The sequence below is a fragment of the Leptonychotes weddellii genome, chromosome 2, assembly GCF_054177405.1.
Source record: "Leptonychotes weddellii isolate Sample4059 chromosome 2, ASM5417740v2, whole genome shotgun sequence".
NCBI classification, from domain to species: Eukaryota; Metazoa; Chordata; class Mammalia; order Carnivora; family Phocidae; genus Leptonychotes; species Leptonychotes weddellii.
The window spans coordinates 147,731,312-147,750,456 of record NC_138370.1 but is presented as its reverse complement, the minus strand read 5'-3'; the positions used below and the strand labels follow the sequence as shown (position 1 = coordinate 147,750,456).

The window sequence follows — 19,145 nt, the reverse complement described above, 5'->3', positions numbered from 1 at the left end:
GAGAGGCAGAAGGAGAGGGAGAAGCTGACTCCCTGCATAGCAGGCTCCATCCCAGGACCCTGAGATCATGACCTGAACCAAAGGCAGCCGCTTAACCGACTAAGCCACCCAGGCGCCCCAACAGTGGGTGATTGTTAATCATGATATATCCGTGCAATGTAATAATGTGTAAGATTGTTAAAAATCACACACTAGAAGAAGAGTTAATAATATCAGAAATTTCCATGATGAATTAAGTGACAAAAAGTATGTCCTAAAATAAGACATACAGTATGATCACGATAATGTTTAATATAAAGGGGCAGATGCATGCATGTACACACACGACTATAAAAATGCAAGCAAAATGTTAAGGATGGGGTTTTTTTCTTTGTGCTTTTCAGTGTTTATACATTTTCTAAAATAAATGGATTGTTTTTTTCCCCTTGGACAGAGGAAAAATATAATCAGTATTATTTTTAAAATCTTGTTCCTTTAACCTTCCCCAACTCCAACATCCACTCCTCATTCAGGGAATCTTATTACTATAACTGTGAGACTCCCCAAGGACTCCTCAGCTGTGATCACCAGCGTCTGGACAATCCTGCAGGACTTCCTCCCACACCAGGAAAACCAATTAAAACCAGAGCAGAAAGCCCCTCTCTTGGGATACTGCATCATATCCTGCCTGTCCTGGGCAGTGAGACCCACTTGGCTATTAATGATCTTGAGCACTGCTCTCAGACTCCTGGTTTTAAATTCCAAATCCCCCACACCCCAGCTGAGTTGAGAAACCCGGCCCCTCCCCACTCTCCAAAAACTGATTCTGCCCAAGCATGCTTTCCAGTATTACATGATCTATAGGCTAGTGCTTCTCAAACTGGGAGTTGAGACCCATGAATGGTTGCCGAAAACCAATTTTTTTAAAGATTTATTTATTTGACAGAGAGAGCGAGCACAAGCATGGAGAGCAGCAGAGGGAGAGGGAGAAGCAGGCTCCCCACTGAGCAGGGAGTCCGATGTGCGGCTCGATCCCAGGACCCTGGGATCATGACCTGAGCCAAAGGCAGACGCTTAACTGACTGAGCCACCCAGTCACTCCTGAAAATCAATTTAATGGGTCCCAACCAGCACTTGCTTGACCATGGCAGAAGTTCTTCATATCCAGGTGAAGCAACCTCAACACATTCAACTGTTTTTACTGCCTCCCTCTGGAACACCACATAGATAAACCTACCACCGGCCACAGCTGGAAAGGAAATGTACTAGTCTAGAAAGATATTTATGATACCTTGTTGAGTAAACACCATGTGCAACATTACCCCATTCCTGCTGGTAAACAGAAAATAAATATATTGAGAGAGAATACTTGACGTACAGAAGGGTATTCCACATAATGCATAAAATGGTAATCTCTTGGTATAGAGGGCTATGAGAGTTTATTTTTTCTTTTCTTTTTAAAATTTTCTATATTACATATGTATACCCGTATGATTTTAAAAGTGTTATTATGGGGCGCCTGGGTGGCTCAGTCATTAAGCGTCTGCCTTCGGCTCAGGTCACGATCCCCGGGGTCCTGGGATCGAGCCCCGCATCAGGCTCCCCGCTCGGCAGGAAGCCTGCTTCTCCCTCTCCCACTCTCCCTGCTTGTCTTGCTGTGTCTCTCTCTGTCAAATAAATAAATAAAATCTTTACAAATAAATAAATAAACAAACAAAAGTGTTATTACCCTTACTGTACTTATTACTATTACTCTTTTTATATGAAGTACTCTCTCCTAGGGCCTCTGTGTTATTTATGGTTACTGAATTTAACTGGATAAGAGAGGAGCTAGGGACAGATGACAGCATCCTTTGACGCTGAATCCTTTAGGTCTTTAAGACCTGTATTTCCAAAAGCTCTAGTGGGGAGAACAGGTGAGGGGACACTACCTAAATAAGTGGTCAGCGGGTCACTTGACAACCCAAGTGCAGGAAAGAATACAGATGGGAGCAGGGGAGCAGGGAGACCTAGGCTCAAATTGCAACTCTGCTCTGACAAGTTACTTTGCTGTTTCAGGCCTCATTTTCCTTATCTGTGAAATGGGGATAATAAAATGAACCTTTAAAAGTTTATCCAGTTCAAACTGAGATACTTCTAGTAACTTTAGGACACAGCTTGTGGCAGGTAGTATCTCCTCGAACACAACCAATGCCTTTCATCAGTAACAGCAAGGAAGTCAAGGGGGGAGGGTCAAAAGAAATAATCATATGTGCCTATTACTATTCAAACTTTTAATGTTTTATTTATTGTTTTTAAGTTTTTTAAGTAGGCCTGACATGGGACTTGAACTCACTACCCTGACATCAAGACCTGAGCTGAGATCAAGAGTCAGATGCTTAGCCGGGTGCCCCTGCTTAAACTTTTTAAATGGCAATTTCTTAAGTACAGAAAAAGAGGAAACCTTTTCCCCCACCTCTGAGAGACGGAAAGGCAGGTGGGAGGAGGGCCGGGGTGGGTGAGCAGCACTGGGCATAGCACCCGGGCTGCCCTGGAGGCCCTGATTACGCCCCCGTGCCAGTTCTGCCAAGAGCTCTGGAAAATGCCTTCCAGGGGCTTCCTGAAGAAATGACCCGATCCCATCTCAAGCCTAAGGTGATGCCACAAATATTTGAGCGCTACCACAGATAAAGCCCTGTCCTCACACGCACAGAAGAGGAGGGAAGTGAAAAAGAGTTTAGTGTCAAAGTCCAGACAAAGTATATACAACATACTCCAAAATACAGAGAGCGATTTGGGACACAAGCTTCAGGAGGGAGACTGAAGAGCTACATGGGCATGTGCTTCCAGGTGGGAAACCGCGGCAGCTTCCTGGGAAAGAGGACAATGCTGCTGTGCCCTTGAGCCAGAGGAGAGTTCTAGCAGGTGCTCAAAAGACGGATCCGCATCGCAGAGAGGGACCAGCAGGAGCTGGTGACCCTAAGGAAGCACTGGGTCTTGGCAGGAGCAGCCCACTTAGGCTGGTGTAAGATATCCACCGAGCAGTAATACTACCAACAACAACAACTATTATTAACCATGAGTAATGGGCACTAAAATAAGTGGCAGCAAAAGACAATGTGGAAGACTCAAATGTCAGGGTGACCTTCTGGACCAGTGGGGACGCACCAAACATTCTGGACAGGGATGGAAGCGATGCTTCCATTAGAAGAATCTGGCTAAACGTATGAGTCAGCTGTGCAGGGCGAGAGAGTGCAGGCCAGAGGTCAGGAGGCTACTGCCACAGTCCAGCCCCCGACAGCTTAGCCGGAGCCATGTAGAGGAATAGCTAGGTGCAACACAAACAAGCAAGGATGCAGTCTTCTTAGCAATTCCCAGGATAATTTCAAAACACCAGTCTTAACACAAGCACAAATATCGGTATGCAAAGACTGGAGAGGTCCACTCTAGCTACTAACTTCTCTTGGTGTTCAATGGATGCCATTCCACATTCCACCAAGGAAGAGCATCCTGTCCTGAAAGAAGTGAGCCCTGAATGGGAAAATAATAAACCCAAAACAGAAAAAAAAAAAATCTAAAAACTCCAATTTGCCATGTGAGCCTCAAAAATGATTCAGAGCACAGCACTGTGCTCCATCCTTGACCGATGGTTCTGGCCACACTCAAGGACAAAATTATAAACTCTAGAGAATTTTTTTCCCCTGAAATATTTTCTCTTCTCCAGGAATAGTGTGGTCCTGTTCAGACCTAGTCCTGGCTGAGAGGCCCCAAGTCATCTTAACTTTCTTGCCTAAGGTGACAGGAGGTAGAGCAGCTGAGGTTAATGCTTCCTACCACTAAGAGTGGCCACTAAAGAATGTCAGCTTGAGGTTTCAACCAGCAAATCTTATTTAATAATAAGGAGGAGGGAGGTACAATGGGGAGGACGGGAAGAACAGAAAACACACCCCATAAAATAAATGATGGTTTAAACATACTGAACCAAGGGATCAACACTGTAAAAAGGAGAGGAAAAGCACAAAAGGGTGAGAACCACGTTCTAGTTTCTGGGAAGGATGTTTCAAGCAAGGTGTTATGTAAACACCCTGAAGGCCAAGGGACTGTCGTGTTGCCCACTGCAGAATGCAGCCACTCCCCTTCCTTCCCACCAGGAGAAAAAGCACCAGTGACATGCGCAGCAGAGGCCTCTGGGAATGGCTAGTGTGTTCCTGGCACCCAGGAAGGGTAAATTAGGGCAGTTTCCTCCTAGAGAGCTCTTAACGAGAAGTAAGTCAAATGAAGAAGAAAGGCACCCTTTCAACTACTCGACAGCCCAGACTTTGAAGGTCAGAGCCCCTTGGAAAACTCCGAAGAGGTTCGATGAATCACTCACGAAGACGGTGAACAATGAGCAGGTCCACAGGCATGAATTTTCCAAGTCAATGTACTTCCTGCACCCTAAGAACCCAAACTTTAACATTTTAACCATTTTGAAAGAAGAATGTTCTTCCAAACGCAGTAGACTGAACCCATAAAATTAGCATTTCTGCTGGTGGAAACTGGTCAAAAAATAACAGTGTCATATGTTTCAATCATAGTACATGGTTCCAACTTCTCCACAGCAGGAAGAGGCAAATTTTTTCTTAACAGGACAGACCGTAGATATTTTCAGCTCTGAGGGCCAAGAGGCAAAGTAGATTCTGTAGGTACTTACATAACCACTTAAAAATATGAAAACCATTGTTAGCTTCTACAAAAACCGGCGTGGGCTGGATTTGGCCCGGGGGCCATTTTGCTGACCTCTGTTTTACGGTATACAAGGGTAAATTTTTTCTGATGTTCATTATCAAAACTGCTAATTTTAGGGTAATGGAGTCATGCCACTGGAGGATCCTAAAGGATCCACATAAAAGCTGTTTATCCCACTCGTGCGGGCAGCATCACTGGTGGTTGGTCTGAATCTCCGCTCTGTTGTCAGCTCTCCCTTCCCCTGCTGCTTCTAACCACCTGGCTTATTTTAGAAGCAATTGTCTGGGGGAGGGTTTGAGGGCAGTTCTAACTTTTCTGTGAAGAAAAAAAAATGGAGATGTATAAGGAAATGAGGCTTAAAGGTGAACATGAATAAACATAATGATGAAAAGGATATGGGAGCAAAGGCACTCTGGGGAGTTACCCCAAGCATACCCCTGATTTGAAGCCAAAATTCCAGAGGTCCAAAGGAAGCAACAAAAGCAAATAAATATCTAAGCAGCTGGCCCAAAGCTAAAAGACTAAATGGAACAAAAAAAGTAAGTTTATGACAAACTCTCCTTTATAGAAATAGGAGAGATGATTAAGGGCAATAATACTTTTTCTCCTAAGTCAGTCAGGGGTAGATTGGGGCCACAACTGTAGCCATTCCCAAAAGACCATAATTGGAAAAACTTAACTTTTGTGAGACGTCGAAAGTTATCACTGAGGGAATCCGGAATTTCCTCCTTCGGAGAATGCTGACAAGTAAGAGTCAGGGACTCTCTCCCTAACGTGTATTCAACAATGATGCATCCAGGAGGACCTCTCTTCTGAGTCCAGGAATTCTTTTATTTAAAAGAATTGTAAATCAGTAGGAAATGATCTTAATTTATGGCATTGCTATTGTTTCAAATGTTATATATTGTGATGCAAAAGAGGAAAGCTTAAAAAAAAAAATACAAACCCTGTCTATGAACAGATGCATTGAAAGAGAAAAAGGAGATTGCTTATATACACTTATGGCCTTCTGCGGACATTGGATTAGAAAAACCCGAACTTCAATAGCATTTCTCATCATTCAGTATTAAACACGTCCCCTAGAGCAATCCATCCTCCTGCATTTCTAAACCCTCTCATTTAAATCTTACAAACCTTCACCAGTTCAGTACTGTGCAATATTCTACAATGAAAGTTAAAGAGGGGAAAAGGGAGATCCAATCCCATACGTACATGAGCTGCCTGGGTGACAGGGAGCCTCCGGGTACCGTCTGCCCATAGTGACTGGTCAGCACATTAGCAGGGGCCTCAGCAGTTTCCAAGTACTCAGGAAAGATGGAGATGGTTTGCTGGGGTGGAGGATGGGGGCAGGGGGGGTGGGGGGAGACCAAAAAAAAAAAAAAAGTAGAAACAAAACAGAGATTTAGGATAATGACTACATTTTTTTTCATTAAAATGCTAATGATGACCACAAATTTCCAAATAACCACATTTATGAATTATTCATAGTCACATGTGAGATGAAGTCTCCGTGTCACTGCGGGCAGGCACAGAGCTTGCTGGTGATTAGCATGTGGCCCGTGTAATAAGTGTGACAGAAGCACAGGTCACTGCAAGTCTATCCATCGGGGTTGGCCCCCACTGGCCTCTTTAGGAGACCAGGCAATCCCACCCACATTTTGTTGGTGCTCATCTCACTCCTCCCGAAAGTCGAGGCACAGCTTCAGCCTGGTTCTTTGTTGTGATGTCCGAACTAATACCCTGTAAAAACTCTAAAAGCTTGAAAGAAAAAAAAAAGAAAAAATTTCTTTATTGGGTAGATAAGACATCAGATTGGTTAAAAAAAAAAACAACAACTTTCCATTGAAGTATAACATAAATATAGAAAAGTACACATACCATAAGTGAAGAGCTCAATGAATTTTCCTAAACTGAACACACCAGATCAAAACTGGAACATTATCAGCGCCCCAGAAGCCTCCTTCATGCCCACTCCCAAAGGCAATGATTATGCATAGATTACTCCTGCTCATTTTTGTAGACATCACATTGATTTGCTGTTGTTCTGAATTTCTCATTTGAAAAACATTCACTGAATACCTCCTAGATGCCAAGCACTGTGCCAGGCTCTGGAGCTACAAACAGGAATGAGATGCTGTCTCCGTCATTAAGGAAAGTGAAGTCCAGTGGGGCCAAGACATACACATAACCCACCCCAAAGGTAGTGGGATGGGTGTGATGACAGACTTATGTCGAGTGGGGGCACCTAGCCCAGAAATGGAGAAGGTAGGGAAGGCTTCCGACTAAATGGATCACCTAACAAGTCCTCAGGCTGGGTGGGACTTAGCCAGGCTGGGAATGGGAGACAAGACAACGGAAAAGGCAGAGGTAAGAAACTGCATGGTGTAACTCAGTGTGTTGGCCTCTCTAGGGTAAGGAAAGGAGAGGAGCCTGGAGCCAGACCCTAATCTGTCCACATGCTCAAGGACTCTGACTTTATTCTTGTAGCAGACAGCCACGGATGGGTCAGATCTGGGTTTCAGATGCAGTACTCTCTCTGGATGGATTCAAAGAGGGCAGAGTGGAGGCAGGGAGGCCAGCTCAGCCAGTGTGCTTGTTTGATATGAGAGGAAGGGTGGGCATTAGGAAAGCAGGGAGGAAGGAGAGGAGAGAAGAATTAGTACTTGGGAAACATCCAGACACTAACAGCAGAATAACTTGGTGATTAACTACACGTAGGCGGTGGGAGTGATGACTGTGTAGAGAATACAGAAGGATGAACAAGTTTCCTAAGGAAGACAAGGGGTTTCGTTTGGGGCATTAGAAATTGAGGTGTAGAACATTTGGGTGGGGACACCCACGTATTCTTGAGTGTGAGGCTTGGGGAAGAAAGTTGAGCAAAACATAAAGGCATCTACGTGATCATTACACAGAGAGAGCAGAAATGAGGTTAGTGGGTGACAGCCCTGAAGGAATGTGGGTAGAGCGAGGAGACAGGACGAGGGCTGAAAAGCAGACCCTCGAGAACAGGAACAATGACAGAACGGGCAAAGGAAAAAGACCGAAGAAGAAAGGCAGAGACGTACCATGGGATACAACGAGATGAATAAAGAAAGAAATGAAAAATATACCTTTGGATTTGCCACATAAGCAGTCACTGGCCGCCCTGGTTGAGTGCAGTTTCAGTGACGTGGTGGCAGCCAAGACAAGAGAGCGAGCGGAAGAGAAGAGGAGGGAAAACGGATGGTTGCTGGAAGGCGTAGGTGCTCACGGAAGTCCATATCCATGAGCTGAAGGCATCAGTAGAGAGAGAAAGGCTGAGAGGACAAGAGGGAGGAGGGAAAGATGGAATTAGATCCCTATGGAGGTGGGGGAAAGGGTCAGGAGTACAAATGAAGGGAAATCTAGGTTAAGGAAAGGAAAGGAGCCTGGAGCCAGATGCAGTACTCTCTCTGGATGGATTCAAAGAGGGCAGAGTGGAGGCAGGAAGGGAAATCCACAACCCTCTGATATTAGAAGAATACCAGAAATAGAGGAATAGAGACAAATCTAGTTAGAGCTGGTCTGTAGGTAAGAGCATTGGGATGTTGGAGGCAACAGGCAAAATGACAACATTATAGATAAAATAACTGGCAAGGCTCTTTACTGAGCATGGGGTGATGTGTACATGGTTTGACAACCTAGATCTTGAAAATCTTGGTTTCATATACCTGCTTCCCTCCAAAATTTAAATAGCCCAACCCTGTTTTAAGGTAAATAAACATATACGCCAGTGCCTATCAAGGGGGTAAGGGACATTTGTGAGGTGAGAGCACACCCACAGTAGAACTTAATAGTATCAAAAAAAAAAAAAAATCTTATAAGTAGAACATTCAGAAGAAGGCTCTGAAAATGATCTCTGGTTTGTGGTGCCAACCTTTCCAAAGGTTTATATGAGTTATATTTCCTTAAGTGAAACCACTTCCCACCATCTCACAAGGCTTCTTAAGATGCTTCAATTCAAAGACCCCTCCCAGCATGACTAACCTAATGAAAATGAGGAGTCAGACAGCTGAAGGTAAAGGCCAGGAGAGGGGAGTGGGAGTGGGGTCGGCAGCATCACCTGCCCCCGAGGTGGCCCAGCGTCATGCCTCTTCAGACAGCGGCACTGCCATCCCCCTAAGGTTCCCCCTTAGCCCCCTCTTCCACCTTGGGTTCTGGCAAATCCAAAAGTGGGTGAAGTGACTTTGTTCTTGGAAAGCATTCCAATAATGACAAAATAGCAAGGTTCATTAGAAAGTCTAATGCAATGGAAAACACCTCAGAAAGGAGATTTTGTGTTCTCCAGGCAGACTCTGATCTCAAAAGCTATGAGGCTACTCCACCGTTTGTCTATCCTGTTACCATGAACATCTCCTTTGGGAGATGGCAGAATTTCAGAATTCTAGATAAACGTGTCACCGTCGTTGAAGTCAGCCAGGATTGAGATGGTTCCAAAGCCATCAGAAACCTACCTACCAACTGGGCCATCCCTCCTTGCATCCCCAGCACAAAGGAGACATAGCAAGCAGTCGATAAATATGGAATCAATCAATAAACCGATACATAAGTGAAGAGTCCTCACAACTAAGAGGTAAAGAGGCCAATTAAATGGTGAGAATAGAAATAAGTCTGTTCCTTCCTTTCCCAACCTAACTGACTCAAGGCCAAGCTGCAAATCACACTCAACTGCATTTACTTTCCTCCTCACAGAGGAAGATCTTTATGAACTCATAAATACATACTGTGTGTTAAATAAGAGGATTCAGAAATAATGAATTTATGAAAACCAGGATGCCTCCTAAATGGGAAAATAGGTAGGTGCGAACATTCTGAGCATACAAAGGAATAGGAATTGCCCACTTTACATCTGTCTGCCTTCTTTGTTCTCCTTCCATGTGAAGGACAGGACGTCATTACTCTCACAGCATGGCACCTCTCCTCCCAGATGCTCATTCACACAGCAACCTGCCCAGGTTCAACCCACTGGGGCAACAGAGAGTAATGAGATAATCAAGTCCCGCTTCCTCAAAAATTCAGAAAATTTGCTCGTTACAGGCCTCTGTTTTCGTCCTAATATATATTTATATTATTCATCATTTCACTTCTTCTACAGCACATAAGCTCTGAGGTATCACCGATCCTACAGGACACATTTAACACATTACCTAGCAGCGCACTGTGGTACTGTCTGGAAATAACTTTAATGATAAAATTTCCCAAAATGAAGAAGAGTGGGTTCTTACTGTTTTTTGTTTTGGATTGTTTTGTTTTTTTTTTTTAGTAGGTATTAGGTGACATTTTTCTGTACTGTAAAAAAATAACTCAGTCCTGAAAACATCATATCTGTTTCTGCCCATCTGATCAGCAATACCCCAAGAAGGAAATAAATCTTCAAGACTACCATACTTCTTCCTATGTTTGATTAAGAATCCTAAGAAACCAAGATGAACAATGCGCTAGTCACTTGAAGGCAGGCCATCAAGGGGGAGGAGAGGGATATTTATGCCAGTCCACAAAATGTTTAGTGTGCAACTTTTTAATTACTATATTTATGGTACTATCCATAACATATTCACTAACACAAATGCTCTGCAGGGACATTAATCCTCAACACACACATTAAAGCTTCTCTCCTCTCCTACAAATTCTTATTATGCTGATGTGAGGCAAAAATGCCAAGAATTCTCTCCAAAACAAACATTTCAACAACCACTTGCTCTACTGTCTCCCTTTTATAGTGTTTTATGACATTGCAGTGTCTCTGCCTAGGTATTTGCAGCTATTGACCTAAAAGACAAATTTGTAAACAAAATGTTAAAAAAAAAAAAAAAAGACTTTCTTTAATGAACCATTTTTTGATATGAAAGCTGGTACAAGCTACTAAAAAAATTGGTTATGCTCTTCAAAAATAATACATTCTATAACGCATTAAATTATAATTCTCTGCCTCACTATGCCATTGTAGTTTAATACTATGTAATTTCTGCTTTTTAGAAACCTCAAGGAGTAAGAAGATATTGAGAATGATCAAGACTTTCACAATAGTTGAAGGACTACCCATCTAAGTAATAAAATGGGTTTAATCTCAACCATACTGGATTAATTTTTTTTTTTCCTAAAATGTAATGCCTTCTTGCAGCGTTCAGAATATAATCAATCTTGGGTGACACAGGATCATCAATATGACTACCAATTATCTTGCTGTGTTGGAAGAGAGAACATGCAGGTAAAGGAGCTGGTCCAGCAGAAAGTAGGCAGAAGCTGAGTTTCCACCACCATGACCAGAGCTGCTGGGGTGGAGTTCCTATCAAAGGAACAGGACACTCCAAGAATCCAAGGTAAGAGGTTGCTGAGGTTCAAACAGCAAAGACAGCACAGGTATAAAAACACTCTGGAGAGCTAAAGGTGAACTCCAAGTTACAGATCCAGGTCTAGAGCCAAGCCGAGTCAGGATCCTAGTGGAAGATAAATCGATGGAGCAGAAGGACAGGGTGTTAAGACTGGCTTAAAGTGTGCGCCACTGGTAACCGGGCTAGACCTGCCTATAAAGCCCAGGGGCGAGACAAGCTTTCAACGCACAGAGGACTGTTTGCTCTTCTACTCAAAGGTTGCTGACTACTCTGCTTTCGGAGATATTTTCTCTACCTTTCACAGTTTGATTATCTCCTTGCCCTTGCCCTCAAGAGTCAAGTCTCACTGCGGTCAGAGTACAAACCTTTCCCTTTCTCAAGTCTGCTACAGTTTTGGAAACCAAATAAAATGTAAAAGTATAAGAGAACTAAACTTAAAAATACCAAACTCCAGATAAGGTCTGAAGGGCACAGGGCACAGGCTCTGAACCCATACCTGGGCAGCGGAGATGTCTTTTTTGTTTATTCCTTGGTTCTTCCAGAATTGCAATAGTAGGGCTCATTTGAAGTCATTTGGTACAAATACAGCCAGGCCTAAAACATGCCCTGGGGGTGATATTTGTAAGTTGACTACTGTTATTTAACAAGGATTTCCTTTAGAGAAATCCAATAAGCTGAATATCCAGAAACACGATAGAATCAGTTGCTCTGATGGGAAGTATGTGGAGATGTGGAAATAAACTCAAAACGTGAATGAATGAGGGCTTTGCCATTGGAGAAGTAAGTGGTTGGGGACGAGTCGATTAGACTTCTATGCCTCTTCTGTAAAATGGGTTAATGATACCTACCTTGCAAAGGCATGAATGAGGAGAAATGCACGGCTCAGGTGATACCAACAAATGTCAATTAAACCTTAATTAAGTAGAAGCATCACACATAAACTCCTATGACACACAGATCTTTATTTAGAGCTGAGAAAGTCATCTGCCTCGTGCTTTCCACCCAAATCTCACCAACTCATATGATAAGATTCCTTCCCTAAATTATTTTCAACAGAACTTTCCTTTTGGTTTATAAAATGTTTTTAACTGCTTAAATAAGAAGTACAAGTATCACTGCATTTTCAGATTAAAAAAAAAAAAAACTAGAACGTAAAACTCCCCCATTATGATCTTCTCAATTTGTTTCTTCCTTAACATTTTTCTTTTTTTTTTTTTAAAGATTTTATTTATTTATTTGACAGAGAGAGAAATAGCGAGAGCAGGAACACAAGCAGGGGGAATGGGAGAGGGAGAAGCAGGCTTCTTGCCGAGCAGGGAGCCCGATGTGGGACTTGATCCCAGGAGCCTGGGATCATGACCTGAGCCGAAGGCAGACGCTTAACGACTGAGCCACCCAGGCGCCCTCCTTAACTTTTTCTTATCCAAGTTAGTTCGTCTTTTTCCCATGTTTGTTTTTTCACATCTTTGTGGATCTTTTTTTTCTCACTTTAATTTGAGGTTTGCAACAACAGTAACTAACATCTTTATAGTATTTAAAAGTTTATAAAGCACTTTCATATACATTACCTTATTTCCCTTAAATTACTTCTACGTGTTTCTCTTTAGTTTCCCTTGCCCCACTTTCCAAAACACAGGCAGAACTTTCTAAAATCAGCAAAGAAGCAATTTTTATCCTCCCAACTGCCAACACATCAATACACCATACTTTGCAGAGCTGTCTAATGCAACTTAGACTATATACAGTATACCTAAATCCTAACACATGCAATTCTTCTTGCAAATAATTTTTTCTCCCCTGGTGATGATCTTTTGAAGTTAAAATATGGTGAGAAATGTATAAACATACCAACCTCTTAAAATAAGACAGGTGAATCCCTTTAGGAGTCATCAAAAATAATAAATGAAAAATAAAAGGAAGAAGAGGTGAAAACAATTACAGAAAGAGAAAGAACAAAGTTCTTGTTTCAGCTTTCAGTAAAATTTCCATTATCTATCTTATCAGAGCTATTTATTCTCTAAGCTCTGCATTAAGTAATCTGATCCTTAAATCTGTGAAAACCACAAGGGATGCGCCCATCTCATTAAAAAAGATGATCTTTTGAGTTATGATAATGAGAAAGAGCATCTACTTTTGGTTTTAAGGACAGAAGTATTTCCTGCTTGTTGCTCAGAGGCAGCGACACTTCTAGTAAGCTTTAGCACAAAACAGATGCCTGGCACTCTTTACCTATCATGATGAAAACAGGAACCTTCAAATAGAAATGTTTCCTCTCTGAACCTCTACATACTCTCAATCTTGATTTATCAACAAAGAACATGAGATGTCTGAAACAGAAAAATATTAATTCTACCATGTGAAGGTAAACATTTTTTTTTTTAAAAAGATTCTATAAACTCTAGATTAGGAATCAGATCAGATTCCTCTACATTCATTCAAATCCGACAAGACAGAAAACCTTTAAAATTTGAATTGGCTTCCTCTTTGCTTTACAATGGTTGACTAAGGCCCATAATAATTTTATAGTAATCCTTGCTATACCTTAATAATACGTTAAACACGGTAAAAAAAGAATCAGCTGTTACTGTTAAAATGGGGAGTACTAAAAAAAATGTAAGGAAAAAGCTGAGAGATCATACATGATCCTGATTCTGCCGCGGTGTTTACATGTTCAAAAATGTAAGCTTTGGCACATTATAAATCTTTCCACATTTTACAAGAGATACTCTGAGTGGTTTTATCGTAGAAATGGAGAAGATGTCATGGTCTGATGTTGTTCTATAGAATCTACAGAGATAATTCATGGAAACTCGGTATCCCATACAATACAACTGGGACCACGGAAAAGAATGTTTTTCCATAGAAACATAGAAAAGAATGTTTTTCCACCTTGGACACAACTCAAGTCAAACTAGTCGGAAATCTAAGAAAGACTGACCCAAGTGGGATTAAGGCCATGAAAAACCCTAGGGGATGGAAGTCATTTCTTTGTAATGTTGGAAATTGTATGTTACTTTTGTGACTGGGTTTAAGATCACACTTGGAATTTATACCTTAGAGATAACTAACCTTTTTTCCTATTATGTACTCAAATCAAGAAAGGGTAACACCCAGCTCATTTTGACAATGAGAGTAACAATTTTTGAATGAAACTGAAAAGTACAGTAAATGGAATCCATCCTGGAATAGCCAAATAAACTTTTCTTTAATGGACCAGACAACCATGAATCCGAATTGAAAGGCCAAATCTCAAAAGTCCATTAATAAGGATTTTCAGTTTTATGTGATAGATTACAATCACATGCTTAACTCCATTCCCTCCAAAACTCTACTAAATGACACGAAGCAAGAGGCAGAGATAAATTCACAAAGAGAAAAGAGAATGGAAGAGGAAAAAATTAATGGAAAGATTTTTGGAAAATAGAAATCAGATAGGCCAATGATGAGTAAATTTTCAGCGTAGGGACAGACAAAACTTAAATGCCTACAGACAGAACTGTCAGGAGGAAGCAAGCCAATATGGGGCACGGAACATTAGGAAAGTACCAATTCAGGCCCAGTTACATTAAAAGTCCAGGCTGGAAGGAGAGGGCAGTGTGGGGGTACCACTGAAAACCAGAGGACTGCTTGCAAGATGTTTTAAGGAATAAACTTCCAGATCCTTCCTCAGCCATGAAGCTTGTCAACTGTCTCTCCTTCCACCTCAGGTTTGCTCCCTGCAAAGGTTAAACTTAAGAAGGTCTGGACTCAGGGACACGAGGAACAGCAACACAGGTGGAGACATCACACGGAAAGAGAGGACCGAGTGGGAAGTGTACACTCCGAATGGACAGACCCAGAGGCCCTTCCCTTGCTGGGCTCCTCGAGCAGCGGCCACATAGGAGATGGGAAGACTTTTAGGGAGCAACTAACTAGCCCAAGAAAAGAGATCTACAGTTTCTAAAATTTTGGAGAAAGGGGGCTTCTGAAAGAAAAAGTCATCCAGTAGTAAGGCCACCAGTTGACGAGAGAGCTTGTCAACCTGCTCACACAGAGTTTCCAATCAGTTTCCAGAGTCTCCACATATATCACATGGACAGCAAACAATCACCAGACATGTGATGAAGAGGCTGACGTGACAAATAGAAACTTTAAAAGGAAACAGAGTCAATGCTGGAAGCAGGAGAAAAACTTCATATATACATTATTAGCTGCAAGGGGTAAAAGATATTGCATCCATAAAGCAAAAAAGAATAGGATGCTATAAAAATAGAAATATTGCAAGAGCAAGAAAGAATTCTTAAAAATTAATATTATGATCACAGACATTAAAAATCCAGAGAACAGTTAAAAGATAATAAAGGTAAATATTCCTCAAGAGTAGAAAAAAAGGGCGCCTGGGTGGCTCAGTTGGTTAAGCGACTGCCTTCGGCTCAGGTCATGATCCTGGAGTCCCTGGATCGAGTCCCACATCGGGCTCCCTGCTCGGCAGGGTGCCTGCTTCTCCCTCTGACCCTCCCCCCTCTCATGTGCTCTCTCTCTCTCATTCTCTCTGTCTCAAATAAATAAATAAAATCTTTAAAAAAAAAAAAGAGTAGAAAAAAAGATGTAAAAATAGAGGTCAGAAATTTTTTTTAACAATAAACTGAAGGAAAAATACACAAATTCCAGCATTTGACAAAATAAGAGTTCCAGAAAAGAAAGAATATAAAAAACAATAGGAAGAAAATTATCCTCCACCCCAACACACAAAAATCTTCACAATGAATGAAAAAAGTTATAGAGCAAGGCACATTATCGTGGAATCTTAGAACATTAGAGGATTTTTTAAAAAGACTCTAGAAGCTCCCCCCATCCCCTCAAAAAAGTCACATATATAACCAGAATCAAAAAAGCATCCAACAATTCAATAATAAAATTGGAAGTGGAAGAAAATGGAACGAGGCCTCCAAAACTCTCAGGGAAAATAATTTCCAACTTTAAGTTCTATACCATTTGTATGTGAGGAGAGACTAAATGATATTTTCACACAAGCCAGATCTCAAAAAAATACATTATACACAATCTTTCTCAAGAAGCAACTGGGCAATGTGCCTCCCCAAAGAGAGACAAAACCAAGAGAGATGCCACCCATCCAGGTCAATCAAGAATTCTCAACATGATAGTGAAGGAAAATTCCAGGTCAACAGCGTGCATAAGGCGTCAAGAGTAAATGGTTCAGAATGGAGCAGGCAGGCAGAAGGCTCTGGAAAAAATGTCACACACACACACATACAAGAACCAAGAGACAAGCTGTTATGTTTAAACTTATTTGAGAATTTGGGGATGGGGCACCTGGGTGGCTAGTCGGTTAAGCGTCTGACTTCAGCTCAGGTCATAATCTCAGGGGCCTGGGATGGAATCCCACATTGGGCTCCTTGCTCAATGGGGAGTCTACTTCTCCTTCTGACTGCCCCTCCCCCTGCTCATGCACATGCTCTCTCTTTCTCCCTCTCAAATAAATAAATAAAATCTTTAAAAAATAAAATAAAGAGAATTTGGGGATGAATAAGTGAATCAAAAAAAAAAAGAAACTTCAGTATGCTGCATAAGAAAATAAAATCATAGTATACTGCATAACTTAGTTGTGAAAAACATTTACAGTGAAAACAAACTGATGTGTAACTGTCTTGAAGAGTGAAGGGCAGGTATTTCAAGGAGGGAGAATAAAACAGAGCTAACCCCTTAACTTCCTTCATAGGAATTCAATGTTTAATGTGTAAAATTGAAAAAAAAATTTAAGAAATACTAAGATAAACATTTTAATTAGCTATATGGAACTAAACATAAGAAAAAGAGCTAGCTGAATGTAAAGTAATTGCCTCTCAGAGGTGGAAAATGACAATGCAAATAAGCAGGCAGGAATTTATATGCTGTATATGTATTATTGTAAATAAAAAATAAATTTTAGGGGCACCTGGGTGGCTCAGTCAATTAAGTGTCTGCCTTCGGCTCAGGTCATGATCCTAGGGTCCTGGAATCGAGCCCCACGTTGGGCTCCCTGCTCAGCAGGGAGTCTGCTTCTCCCTCTCCCTCTGCCCCACCCCCCTGCTCTCTTTCTCTCTCTCTCTCAAATAAATAAATAAAATCTTTTAAATAAATAAATTTTTTAAATGGTAGAAATTAATCAATAAATCTGTAAACCACCCAACCACATAAGACACACTGATAATGTGAAATTTCATTCTCTATATAAGTTAACAGATAAATCTAAATCTGTTTCTCCTAATCAAATTGTTAAAATTCAGTTTAGTGCATTTTATCTTTAAGTAGCAAGAAGTGCACTGAGAGAGGTCAAATATGCCTAAATCATTAAATCACACCTCTAGCTTTAATTAGCCCATAATGAGGGGCACCTGGGTGGCTCAGTCGTTAGGCGTCTGCCTTCGGCTCAGGTCGTGATCCTGGGGTCCTGGGATCGAGCCCCGCATTGGGCTCTCTGCTCAGCAGGAGGCCTGCTTCTCCCTCTCCCACTCCCCCTGCTTGTGTTCCCTCTTTTGCTGTCTCTCTCTCTGTCAAATAAATAAATAAAATCTTTAAAAAAAAAATTAGCCCATAATGAAAGGGTCCTTGGACACCAGTGCACAAGGAAGAATCAGCCATCTTTGTCATCACCAAGTTCATTAACTGTAGCTGCAGACGTGTTGACCACTCCCATTCTACCAGAGGCCCTAGTATGGCTTCTTACAGTGAAGATTAGTCCTTATTGAGGGTTTCAGGATGGAAAATACCTAGCATCTGCACCCCTTTCCTATATTTGGGGAATTCCTCATCATGTGAGTGTTGATGAGAGTCACACCTTTCAACATAAAGGCAAAAACAGCTGGACACTCACCTTCCCAGACTCCCTTGCAGCTAAGGCATGGGTACATGACTTAGCCTTGGCCAACCCTGGATCTAGAGCTAGAGACCCAAAGAGGCAGGAGAAGGAAATTACCGTGGGTACGGGCAATGGCGACAACATCCAGTATCAGAGTTAGCAAAGGCTGAGGTAACAGAGTTGGTAGCAAGTGTCTGGTCCCATTTTTGTGGTCAGTGTGAACCAGCATGGTCTCCTGTCCAGTGATAGGGTCCATCCAACCCTGCATAGAGCTAATCATATCATATGACCTTGGCGATGAATCTAGCTGTATAGTCTCTATTTGCTCCTGTCTTTTTTCCAACTTCCAGCAGTTCCAGAAACTACCCAATAACTTCTCAATAAACTCCTTCTCTGCTGAAATCATTCAGCCAGTCTCCATTGCTTCTAAGAAACCCTGCCCGATATCCTGTCCCAGGAGAGCCAGGAAGAGATAGTTGTCTACTGAAGTTAAGAATGAAATGTTTATGCTCCATAAGATACCAAAGCAGAACCAAGGACATTTTTCCACGGGGAAACATGGGGGGAAGGTTAGGTTGTAAGGTACAAAAAGAACTATGCTGCTAGAATGTTGTGGGTTAAAGAAGTTTCAACGGGCTCATCTATTCTTTGGGTTGTTTTCTCTCATTAGAAAACACATTCCCAGTTCAAAACCACTAACTGACTTTACAACCAGCCATGAGAATGTAATCAGTTTGTGAATTGGGAGTTGCCACTATTTACATCTGGCAAAAGACTCACACTCACGATTCTTATTGTTGTGAGTGGGCAGAAGAGCAGTGGGTGAGGAAGAACAATTTTCTTTGTCTCTCTGCTTGAAACAGAGTTTTCTGAGAGATGAAGCCGTTTGAAAAACAGTGGTCAAGAACTTCGCATGAATATGAAAATGCAAACCAAGGCACCTGAAGGTTTATATTCAACTGTAGAACCATCAATATGCGGAAAAGCTGCATCCATCAGTTGAGCATATGGCAGCATATTTAGTTCCAAGTCGGAGAGAGCTGAACCCTAGGCAATTTATCTGCATATGTCTCAGGCTAACCACACCAATTTTGCAGATGAAACTAGAAGTTAAGATAGATAGCTTAGAACTGTTGATGTGACCAAAAGGGCCTCATAAGAGAGTCAAATGCAGTCATGACGTTAATAGAAATGGGGATGCAAAGAAAGCAAGCTTCACTCTGTGGTAGCTATTGTTTCTGGAAACTGAGGAAGTCTTTCATGACAAAGTA

At 41.7% G+C, this 19,145-nt stretch overlaps 1 protein-coding gene across 19 annotated transcripts in view; it reads right to left on the bottom strand.

The window, feature by feature from the left end:
* APBB2 (amyloid beta precursor protein binding family B member 2) overlaps positions 1-19,145 on the bottom strand; it is a 380,935-nt gene that overhangs the window by 239,815 nt on the left and 121,975 nt on the right. For 16 of the 19 annotated variants that reach the window (XM_081813013.1, XM_081813029.1, XM_081813028.1 and 13 more), the window contains one exon: positions 5,899-6,014. The exons of the other annotated variants lie outside the window; for them this stretch is intronic. In XM_081813013.1, coding sequence (XP_081669139.1) covers positions 5,899-5,944 — 46 coding nt within the window. In that variant the 5' untranslated portion in view covers positions 5,945-6,014. The remainder of the gene's footprint in view (positions 1-5,898; positions 6,015-19,145) is intronic. 19 annotated transcript variants of the gene reach the window in all.